Source organism: Cucurbita pepo, chromosome 6, assembly GCF_057944985.1.
Source record: "Cucurbita pepo subsp. pepo isolate OVF chromosome 6, ASM5794498v1, whole genome shotgun sequence".
Taxonomy (NCBI): Eukaryota; Viridiplantae; Streptophyta; class Magnoliopsida; order Cucurbitales; family Cucurbitaceae; genus Cucurbita; species Cucurbita pepo.
Window position 1 is genome coordinate 13,987,600 of NC_141803.1, and position 12,562 is coordinate 14,000,161.

The 12,562-nt window shown below is 37.9% G+C and overlaps 1 protein-coding gene and 1 pseudogene across 1 annotated transcript; both read right to left on the minus strand.

Annotated features, from left to right (window-relative positions):
* Nucleotides 1-2,185: 2,185 nt before the first annotated feature.
* Nucleotides 2,186-2,800, minus strand: LOC147792384 (secreted RxLR effector protein 161 pseudogene; annotated as a pseudogene).
* Nucleotides 2,801-10,206: 7,406 nt separating this feature from the next.
* LOC147792385 (glycosyl hydrolase 5 family protein-like) lies at nucleotides 10,207-11,966 on the minus strand. Its single transcript, XM_087124558.1, has 3 exons — nucleotides 11,391-11,966; nucleotides 10,718-11,318; nucleotides 10,207-10,640 (listed from the first exon to the last, which is right to left on the minus strand). Exons 1-3 carry the CDS (start codon nucleotides 11,964-11,966, stop codon nucleotides 10,207-10,209), a joined length of 1,611 nt encoding a protein of 536 aa, XP_086980684.1.
* Nucleotides 11,967-12,562: the final 596 nt, after the last annotated feature.

Genomic DNA, 12,562 nt, shown 5'->3' on the forward strand with positions numbered 1-12,562 from the left:
ACTCTTGATCCAACGTACAAATATAGTTACATAAGCAAAGTAAAAAGTGATATAATCCAAAAAATGTATAAACAACCTACGTACCATAATTAAAATTTTTAATACTCCTCGTAATTAAACACTACAAACTTAGTAGCCATTTGGTTTCAAATTCCTCCCATAATTCTTCATTAATCAGAAATTTTGTACATGCTTGTCACAATCTTCCCTTTGAGTCATTTGGGTTTTAGTATTGAAAGTAGATGAGTAGTTCATTTTAACCTCAAACCTTTTCTTGATGAATCCAATTATTTTGACCCTTCCTGGCATTTCCGTGTGGCTACTGATATTCAAACCTCCCGACTTCAAATCCTCCATCAAACTCAGACCCTCATCCATTTCCTCCGCCTCGGTCTCCACCGTCACATTCATCGTCATCGTGTCCTTTGCCTTCGTCAATCCGCCGGCGTCTCCCCTTCTCCGATCACCTCGCCGTGGTAGTAAATCACCATCGTGGCTTTTGAGTATTTGAACGATGCGACATTAGGATTCCGCACGAAGACACTAGCCACAACGAGTATGCCACCGTCTGAGAAGGAAGAACGGTGAGTTTTAAATGATTATTAAGAAAATTAGATGAAAACCCAATTAAGCGTTAGATTTTGACTTAGTAATAACTCAGGAAAACCTAAACAATCGTAGTGTCAAGTTATGATATTATTGAATACTCAACCTGGCTTTTACAACTTTACAAATAACAATAGAAATATTAACTATATGACAAATAATTAAACTAAATACCAAACAATACTCTTAAAACAACCCTTCGCCCCTCTCTTTCTACTCCCTATAAACACAACCTTCGTACCACTTCATGTTCGAAGAATTTGATTAGATCAAAGAAGAGTTAGAGTATTTTTATGGGGTTAGTTTAAATATTTGATTTGTTTACCAAATTTGTTTACAAGATTTTTGTTTCCAAGATTTGTGGTTAGTTTCTATTTAGGGTTATTTGTGAGACTACGAAAGCCAAGTTCAATATTCAATAATATTATCACTTCCAGCTTCAATTGTTTATGTTTCTGGCTTAGTTGTGTCAAAACCTAGCAATTGGTATCATAGCCCCAATTTTTTAGTGATCAAATAGAGAGAGTATGAGTGAAGACAAAGTTTTAACGAAGATCCCTCACTTCGATGGTCACTTTGATCATTTTAGTGATGGAGTGAGCTGATGGAATATTTGCTCAGAGCAAAAGGTCTATGGAGTGTGGCGGAGATTGGTTTCTCAGGTCAAGAGGAAGGAACAATGTTGACTGAGGCACAAAAGGGCCACCTTGATGATGCTAGACTCAAAGATCACCAAGTAAAGCATTACCTCTTCCAGGCAATTTATTGAGCTGTCTTTGAGCAAATCTTGGATCGTCGCACAGCCAAGATTGTTTGGGACTCAATGAAACGAAAATTTTGTGGAAACCAAAAAGTGAAGAAATCTCTTCTTAATGCATTAAGGAGAGCATTTGAGATCCTAGAGATGAAGAATGATAAAAGCATCAAAGATTATTTTGTAAGAGTGATGATAACCTCCAACAAGATGAGAAGCAGTGGAGAAGATATGCCAGACAAGAAAATTGTAGAAAAAAATTATGCGTACCCTGACTGAAAAATTTAAGTATGTTGTAGTATCCATGGAGGAATCCAAAGATACTGATAACATGTCCATTGATGAATTACAAAGTTCATTAGTGGTGCATGAACAAAAATTGCGAAGATCCTGACAGAAAACACACGTACGAGGAAGTGAGTTTTGCACAATAACGTAATTCTCTAAGAGAGACAATACTTAGAAAATAAACAAAACCAACTTACTTATTTTATTCAACTTGTTACACAGTATATATACAGACAGAGAGAAAAACTAACTTCTTACCATCTTAGCCACACATTAATAACTGCTAATAACTTCCCTTGATCTTATCCACAAATACTAAAACTGACATAATTTAAAATACAAAAAGCAAATACAAATGAATTACGGTTAATACAAGATTAAATAAACTAACAAATCATCCCCTTAATCTTGTATTTCGATCTTCACATTCTTACATTCTTCAAACCAATTCTTTCTCGAAGCTCCACAAATTTTTGTCGTCCTATTGGCTTCGTAAGTATATCAGCCAATTAATCCTCAGTTTTTACATGATCCACTTCAATCTCCTTTTTGCACACATTCACGAATGAAATGGAACCTCATGTCTATATGTTTGCTGCGATCATGATGAACTGGTTTTTTCGCTAATGCTATAGCAGACTTGTTATCGATATATAAACGAACTGGATTTACTTCCTTCCCATGCAATTCCTTCAGTAAACGTCCTAACCACATTCCTTGACAAGCAGCTGACGTCGCCGCAATATACTCCGCTTCACAGGATGAAAGTGCCACCATCTTTTGTTTCTTTGAAGTCCATGTAATTGGATTGCCATATAAGAAAAACAATGTCCCCGTAGTGCTCTTTCGATCATCTATATCTCCAGCAAGATCACTATCACTATATCCGATTAATCGATTTTCTACTTGCTTTGCCTTCACATAATGACATCCAATATCAATGGTTCCTTTCACGTACCTGAGTATTTGCTTCACAGCTTCCATATGAACCATGGTCGGAGCTTCCATATAACGACTCATAACTCCAACGGAATATGATAAGTCAGGTCGTGTGTTCACTAAATAACGAAGACTTCCGATAATACTCTTGTAAAAAGTGGAATCAACAGATGGACAATTACTCGCTTTGCTTAGCTTTGTTTTCGGCTCCATAGGAAAACATGACACGGATTACAATCCATCATTCCAAGTTTTGCCAAAAGCTTTGCCGCATAACTCGACTGAGATTACCTGATTCCATCAACGTCTTGTTTAACTTCTATTCCCAAATAATAAGGCAGGAATCCTAAATCACTCATTTCAAACAACTTCTTCATTTGTTGGTTGAAGCTCAAAATATCATCCTTGCTTGACCCGACAATAATTAAATCATCAACATAAACTCCAACTATCTGAATTTTATTTTCTTTCCAACGTGTATACACAGCATGCTCTAAAGGACACTTTTGAAATCCAAGAGACTTTAAGAAATTATCCAGTTTTGCATTCCAGGCACGAGGTGCTTGACGTAAGCCATACAATGCTTTCCTAAGTCGTAAAACATTCCCTTCTCGACCTTCCACAGCAAATTCTTCTGGTAGTTCTACATAAACCTCTTCCTTCAACTCACCATTAAGAAACGCTGACTTGACATCCATATGATGAATCTCCCAACTCTCCTGCGCTGCTATAGCAATCAAGACTCGCACTGTTTCAAGCCTTGCAACAGGTGCAAATACCTCATCAAAATCCACTCCATATTTCTCGACAAAAACCTTTGCGACTAAACGGGCTTTATACCTCACGATCTCCCCTTTCGAATTTCTATTCAACTTATATACCCATTTCAACCCGATTGCTCGATGTCCCTTTGGTAGTTTTGCGAACTCTCACGTGCCATTTTTTTCAATAACAGACAAATCTTCTAGCATTGCTTGCTGCCATTTTTCATTATCTCTTGCTTCCATATATGAATTTGGCTCCTCAAGTGAAAGAAAACACATCCCAGCTTCTTCATTCAACTCAATAGAATCAGAGTAAATTTCTCTTAACGATCGAAATTTTCTTGGACTAGATGAGACGTATGAATCGTCTCCTATTGATAAATCATTTGCTGGTGATGAATCGTCTCCCAATAGAGTCCCTGATGATTCTCCCCGCTCTTCTAAAATGTCCACGTCCTTCACATAGACCTGAGGATCATAATGAACAGCGAATTTACCACCTTCCTTCTTATTTTCTTCCAATTGTTGCACATCCCATTTATATTCTTCTTCTTCTAGAAACTTGACGTCTCGGCTGATATGAAGTCTTTTCGCTTTAGGATCATACAAACGATAAGCTTTTGAACCTGCTTCATATCCCACGAAAATCATTGGCACACTTCGGTCTTGTAATTTGGTTAAATTTGGTGTTGTATTTCTTCCATACGCCAGGCTTTCGAACACTCTAAAATGCTCTACATTAGGCTTTCTTCCTCTCCATTTCTCATGAGGAGTTGCTTCAATTACACTCTTCGTTGGGGATCTATTGAGGATTTAGACAGCTGTCTTCACTGCTTCTGCCCAGAAATGCATCGGCAAATTTTTGCACTTCAACATGCTTCGCACCATTGCAATAACCGTTTGGTTTCGTCGTTCAACCACACCATTTTGTTGCGGAGAATAGGATGCTGTTAAATATCTTTTAATCCCACTGCTCTCACAATATTCTTTGAACTCAATACTTGTAAATTCTCCACCTCTATCAGTTCTAAGCGCTTGCAATTTCTTTCCGGATTCAGCTTCAATTTTATTTTAAACACGTTTGAATCCCAAGAATGCATCAGATTTATTTTTTAGCAATTCAATCCACATATATCTACTAAAATCATCTACCAACAGCAAAAAGAATTTATTACCTCCATGAGTTGTTGGAGTAATTGGACCACACAAATCGCCATGCACCAATTGTAGAACACTAACGGCTCGAAAATTCGCTTGTTGTGGGAATGGTGTTCTTCGTTGTTTAGTGATTACACAACTATCACAAACTTGTTCGATCCTTTCAACGTGCGGAATTCCTTTCACCATTTGTTTCGTAGACAGGTTTCTTAAAGCCTCAAAATTCAAATGCCCATATCTAGCATGCCACAACCAAGAATCTTCAGACAACTTACCAAGTAGACATGTTGGTTTCGTTGTTTTTAGGCTAATTGTATATAGCCTATTTCGTGACCGCTTCACTTTTTCCAAGAACTCCTTTGCCTTTGTGAAAATGAAAAGTAAACCATGTTCGATCTCAACTTTACAGCCCTGTTCATCCAATTTTCCTAAACTTATAATGTTACTTTTAAGTTTAGGAATGAATTATACATCGGAAAGGATACAGTGATCTCCATTTTCACATTGCAGCATCACGTCTCCACGTCCTTTTATCTCTACAAGTGATCCGTCTCCGAACTTCACCGTGCCGGTCACTGACTCGTTCAATTCCGAGAACCAACTTCGACAACCAGTCATATGATTGCTGGCTCCCGTATCTAGGAACCAAGTGTTGTTTTTCTTGTCAATTTCTTCCGGGACAACCTTCTCTTCATAAAGAGCCATCTCCGTCAACTCTGGTGAACCGAGAGTTCGGACTTCACAAACTTGTGCTATAAGTAAGACTGGCTCATCCTCATCACCTTGCATCTCAGTCAAGTGCGCCTGATCCTCCCTTTTCTTCGATCTACAGTGGGATGCATAATGGCCAATCTTTTGACAATTATAACATTTCACCTTCCGACATTCTGAGGCATAGTGGCCTAGGCCTCGACAATTGTAGCATTTTACCTTGCTCTTGTCACTCTTCTTCTCTTGATGTAACGAGTCGTTTCCACATCCATGACCTCTCCCTCTCCAGCGACCACTGCGACCTCGCCCTCGGCTATGGCCTCCATTGTCGCTACGTTTTTTCTCGAACGTTGAACTTTCACCTTTGCCTTTCGATTCTTTTGCTTTCCATTCTCCTTTTGTAAATAAGACATGCTCAGCATTCTCTTTGTTGCCACCGATCCGTTCCTCGTATGCTTTAAGACGGCCGATGACTTCCTCCATGGTCATCACATTTAAATCGACAAATTGCTCTATTGCCGATGCGATATGAAGAAACTTAGAAGGTACTGAGCGGAGAAATTTTTTCACCAAGCATGCCTCTTCGAAGTTGTCTCCAAAAGTACGTATTTTATTAACAACTCATGTCAATCTTGCTGCATAATCATCTATAGTCTCGGACTCCTTCATATTCATAACTTCGAACTCAATCTTCAGAGTTTGGATCTTTGCCTCCTTTACACGTTCAGCACCCACATGAATAGTTTTTAACGTCTGCCATGCTTCTTTTGCTGTCTCTTTCTCTGCTAACAGAAACAACATCTCCTCAGGGATTGCTTGATAGATAGCTGCTAAGGCCATTTGATCCTTCCTTTCATCAAGACTATCCAGAGACTCAGTTGATTGGATTGCGTCCCACACCCCTTGAGCACGCAAATAGACCTTCATCTTCATAGCCCATGCTGAGTAGTTGGTTCTCGATAACGTCGGGCATTGGAGTGATACCAGACCTTCCTTTGTTGCAGACTTCGACGACTCTCCTCTCTCTCCATTGTTGTTATTATTTCTCGGCATGATCTTTGGCATGTAACCAGTGCTCTGATACCAAATGACAGAAAACACACATACGAGGAAGTGATTTTTGCACAATAACGTTATTCTCTAAGAGAGACAATACTTAGAAAATAAACAAAACCAAGTTACTTATTTTATTCAACTTGTTACACAGTACATATATAGACAGAAAGAAAAACTAACTTCTTACAATCTCAGCCACACATTAATAACTGCTAATAACTTCCCTTGATCTTATCCACAAATACTAAAACTGACATAATTTAAAATACAAACAACAAATACGAATGAATTACGGTTAATACAAGATTGAATAAACTAACAGATCCAGCATTAATGGAGAGGAGCAAGTTCTGAAAGTCGAAGGACGAACGAAAATAAGTAATGGAGGAAGAGGAACTTACAGGGGCAGAGGACGCGGAAGAGGAAGATCAACTTTCAACAAAGCAATGGTTGAATGTTATAGGTGTCATGACTTAGCTCATTTTAATTATGAATGTTCAAAGATGAATAAGGAATTGAATTATGCAGAGCTGGAAGAAGAGGATGAAATGCTGTTAATGGCTCATATGTTAAGACATGAAGCAAAAAGGAGTGATGCTTGGTTCTTAGATTCGGGTTGCTCAAACCATATGTGTGCAAGTGAAGGTATGTTTTCCAGCTTAGACAAGACATTTTCCCACATTGAAAAACTTGGAAATAATACAGGTAGGAAAGTTATGGGAAAGGGTGCAGTGAAATTAACTTTGCATGGGGTTCGTTGCACTATTAGTAATGTGTATTGGGTACCTGAACTAAAAAATAATCTCTTGAGCGTTGGACAACTACAAGAAAAAAGGAGTAGCAGTGCTGTTTGAAGATGGTGTATGTAGCATTTATCATCCACAAAAAGGAAAAATAGCAGAGTCAATTATGATCGCAAATCGGCAGTTTATTTTGGGTGCTGAACCATCTACCACAACAAATGAAGAAAGATGCCTCCAAGTTTCAAATACGGACCAGTCAACACTTTGGCACCATCGATATGGTCATCTCGGCTACAAAGGCTTGTGCACCTTGAAACACAAAAACAAGGTGAAAGGCCTTCCGCAAATTGGGGCTCCAAACCCCACCTGTGAGGCATGTATGAAAGGCAAGCAACATCGGAACTCCATTTCAAAAAATGGGTAAATGGAGAGCAACGGAAAAATTAGACTGGGGGAAAACATTGAAATAGATAAGAACACAGCGGAAGGAGGAGGAATAACAGAGGAAACGACTGAACCGGTTGCTGAAACAATTGAACCAGTTGCTGAAAACGGAGAAAGAAAAATCACGGAAGAAACGACTGAATCGGTTGCTGAAACAATTGAACAAGTTGCTGAAAACAATTTTTCCAGTAACCGTCGCACCAGATTTGACAGTAAGGGAGGGGAGAAATCGACATCCACCTGTATGGTTAACAGATTCCGGTGAAGGCTATGAGAAAAAGGGAAGTGAGGAGATGGTGTACAAACTCCAAAAGGCTCTCTACGGATTAAAACAAGCACCTAGAACCTGGTTTGGTCGAATAGAATCCTACTTCATCAAGGAAGGATTCAAAAGCAGTTCCAGTGAGCAAACACTCTTCATCAAGAGGAAGGGAGGTAAAATTCTTATCGTAAGCATTTACGTTGATGATTTTTTATTTACTGGAGACCAGATGAAGAACTATTGGACGAGTTTAAACGTTCCTTGAAGAAAGAGTTTGATATGACTGACTTAGGTCAGATGAAATTTTTTCTTGGAATAGAGGTAATACAAAGATTAGATGGTATTTTCACATGTCAAAGAAAGTAGGCTGTTGAAGTTTTAAATCGACTTGGCATAGAGAATTACAATTCTGTTTGTAATCCCACTGTTCCAGGAAAGAAAATTGGCAAAGATGAAAATGGTGCAAAAGTATATGTAACTTTGTATAAACAAATAGTGGGAAGTCTGATGTATCTCACAACTACTCGTCTTGATCTCATGCTTGCTGTAAGTTTGATTAGTCGTTTTATGGCATGTCCAACACAACAACATTTTGCAGCAGGTAAAACTGTTTTAAGGTACTTGAAAGGTACGGTAGATTATGGTGTATTTTATAAAAAAGGAGGAGTCGGTGATTTGACTGGATCGACTGGTAGTGACTGTGCCGGAGACATGGAAGAAAGCAAGAGTACTTCAGGCCATGTGCTTGTGATTAGTGGAGGAGCAGTAGCTTGGTTTTCTCGTAAGCAGCCTATAGTCACTTATGAACCAGAGAAGCTGAGTTCGTTGCTGCTAGTTCTTGTGCATGTCAAGATGTTTGGATGAGGAGGATATACTCAAAGAGATTGGTCACTCTCAAATAGAAGGAACAAAGCTAATGTGTGTAATACTTCAACTATTAAGCTATCCAAAAATTCAGTTCTACACGGACGTTCCAAACACATAAGAAAGCATTTCGGAAGTTGCGTGAAGAACTTAGCGTGCAGAGTTTTTCTGACTTGAACTAATTCTTGACAAAGAAGAATAAGTACACGGGAGAAATGGTCAGAAGAATTTGATTAGATGAAAAAGAGTTAAGAGTATTTTTAGGAATTTAGTTTAAATATTTCTCAGATTTGTTTACCAGATTTGTTTCCATTTCCAAGATTTGTGGATAGAAACGTTTCTATGTAGGGTTATTTGTAAGGCTATAAAAGCCAAGTTCACTTTTCAATAATATTATCACCTCAAACTTCAATTGTTTATGTTTTTGGCTTTGTTACGTCAAAACCAGTACTTGTCACTTCTACCTTCCCACAATGGCAAACTCACTCTCTCTAATTTCTTTAATCTATTTTTCTTTGTTCGGGGGGCAACGAGGCTGAGAATCGGTTCATGAGCTGCTTTTTGGCTCGAATTGCCGGGAAGGATATTGATTGGGGCTTGTGGGCGTTCCAAGGAAGTTATATGTACAGACGGTGTAATGAAGATCCTGAGTGAAAGTTTTGGCGTTATGGATCACTCTTGGACTAAAGATAGTACCCCCGTCACTTAAACAAATGCTTCCACTTATCAAGAGAGTGAATCAAGGTTAATTTGTTGCTTCTCAATCTAACCGTGCATTATAACAAATCAAACCTTTATATATTTCTTTAGTTAGAATTTGAAACTAAAGCTCTTTTCTTGCGGATCCAAATTCTAAAGCACCAATATCATACATAATGCTGCATCCCGTATCAGGGCAATGTGTCAAATCCGAGGACAAAGGAGGAGTTGAACTCGGCGATTGTGCCACTCCGAAGCAATGGAACCATAGTGGAGATGGAAGTCCCGATGAAGTTGTTGTCAAACGGGCAGGGTTTGAAATCCGTCAGAGATGGAAAAGCACCGGTGGTATCCGACGAATGCTCTGGCGATGGAAGCAATTGGACGGTGGCTTCGAAAGCAAATCTCCAATTGGCCAACAAAATAGGCGAAGACAATTTTTGTTTGGAGAAGGAATCTGATACTATAGTTGTTGTGAAGAAATGCATTTGCTTTAGAGACGAGGGAAGTTGCACCGATGATCCTCAACCCCAATGGTTCAAACTTGTTCCAACAAATGTTGCTTAGTCTATTAATTAGTTTAAAATAGAAATTTAGAATTTGGTCCAATATACTAGTAGTTGTTGGAATTTGAATTTAGGGTTGGCATGAAAGTTTTGAAAATGCCGGAGTCATATTAGGGTTGTCGATTTTATGCTTAAATTCGCAGTTAAATGGTCAATAATTATTTTTCTATTATTTATTATATGTCCAATCTTTTATACGATCATTATTGTTGGTATTATTTTTCATATATGTTTGTACGATAAATAAAATCGGTTATAGTTAAGCACGAGCATGAATAGAATTAGAGATAAAATAGGGGCCAATTCAAAGTCGGGCATGTCATATATTTATTCTTCCCAATACATAAGCAACTCACAACGTGTTGGTTTCAACGAGTTCAAACCATTGACTTTGGGTGTCTTGGAGGCAATTTGGAGCACCATCAGTGCAAATACATGAGTTTGTCACAATATTTGAAGAATTAGAGCTTTCAACCTGCAAGCAAAGACTCTTCCCATCTTGAGTTACGGTGGCCAAATGAAGCTTGGTGTTTGAAATGGCTCTCCAAGAACTCTGAGGGCCGAAGCAATCCGTTGAGAGAGATGGCATAAGGCCTTCTCCGCTTGTCTTTAAGCATAAACCAGTGCTTGACATCCTAATTGGAGTGCTATCATTGTCATGAGTCCATCGACTTGAGATGGAGCAATTACCCATGAAAATATCTTTGTTGTCATTTGAGACTTGGATGCATTGGCCACTTTGTGGATGATATATAACATACGAGAACGATGCATTGGAATTTGGATCTGTGCACCGTAAAAAAATGTCTTATACACTTGTTATAGATCCATATATTCAAAATCGTTAATATATTTATACTTACCTTGCAACATAGTCTGCAATAGTTGAAACTTCTGGACAAAGTTAGGATTTTTAATTTGAGTCCAATTGGAGTCGAGAACTCCAAAAGTTTCTGCCGGCCCTGCTTGACCTTCCCTGTAATAATAGCTACCTTGCCAAGTCCATAATGCCCAATCTAAATCTTCTTGTGCAAGATGAGCTGTGAAGCAACTCATGAACCGATTTTCTGCATCGTTAACCTCTCTCTGATCGTACCCATATTCGCTGACAAACAAAGGAAATGGGTTTGGTCCTTCTCTAACAAATTCAGCATGGTCTACAAAGCCATCGATAATATTTGCACAAATATTATTTAGTGGCTGGTTTATAAATTTACTCTCTTGATCTCCACTGAACGAATACAAGTGCACCTCAAAAACCAACTTGTTGTCTAAGGTGCTTACATTCAAGGGCTTCTCTTTTAAGCATCGAAGATCATTATCAAAATATAGGCCCGAAACAATCACCAAAACATTTGGGTTAATGTTGTGGATTGTTGTTACTCCTTGAGTAACATAATTGTTCCAATCATTTGCATTTTCATTGGTTCCTCGTATCTCGTTTCGTAGGCTCATTCCAACCACCTAAATGTCATAACAAAAGAATGTGAGAATTTAGTTTCAAGAGTGTGAGAATTTTCCTTAATTTGTACGTACCGTTGATTTCTTGGAAAAGCGTTGAGCAACTAAGCTAAGACCTTGTAGCCATTCTTGAGGGTCAAAATAGCGGTCTCCAAAAAATCCATTGCCATCGTCAAGAGAGCAACACCATCTTGGCTGACTCATATGGTTGTCGGCAATCACCATTAAACCACTCTCTCCAAGCACATCAACAACAGCTTCATAGGCTTCAGCAATAGTCTTGTTCAACACAAAAGGATTATATTGAGCCAATCCGGCTTTTGCTTGCTCTAAATCGAGGAGGTCAAAATTCTCTTCAACTGTCCTATTTGCATAACGAGTGAACATTTGAGTTGCATACGTGAGTCGTACACAATTAAACCTCAACTTGATTGCCTCATCTGCCAGCTCTTTTAATGGCCTGTGGTTGAGACCTTCTATTAGCATGCTCTGTGTGTGGGAAGGCCAATTCACGCACACAAGCTTCACTCGACGCCCTGTTGTCGAATCAACGATCCACCTTCCTTTTGTTGACAACGGTAAAGAATAAACAGAAGGAGATAAAAACACAAACAATGCTAGAAAAAGAACAACTTGAAAAGCTCTTCCCATTTTTTCTTCTCTTTTATGAATCGGGGTGAGAGAAGCATAGCCCAAAGGTTACTTATATATCTCATTAATAGGTTGAAATTTGTTCAAAAGATCAAAGATCGATGTAACGGTGAAACTCCTTCCATTTTTTTCTTAATTCAGTTGCTTTGTTAATAAATTGTGTTTCTAACTTTGATAATTTGTTGAGTAATAAGCAAATATTTCTAACAAAGCTAGCAACGTTCATACATATCTTGCCCACATAACCAATATTTTAACATTATGGCCCCTTTTTCTTAAATAAAACTCGAAGCTTGTTCCAGTCTCAAATTAAAAATTAAAATAGTAGCTAACTACGTTTATGATAAGTTCTTATATAATACCCCTACTACATTTTTTGAGTTGGGGACATTTTTCCACCTAATAATTCACAAATACATAAAATTATTTTAATAAAAATAGAATAGTTAACATCTTAATTATCTAATTTTAAAAAATGTAATCAAATTATTGAAAATATTTTATTTATACACTTTTCATACAATACTATGCATTTATTAATTTATATATATATATATATATATATATATATATATATATATATATATATATATATA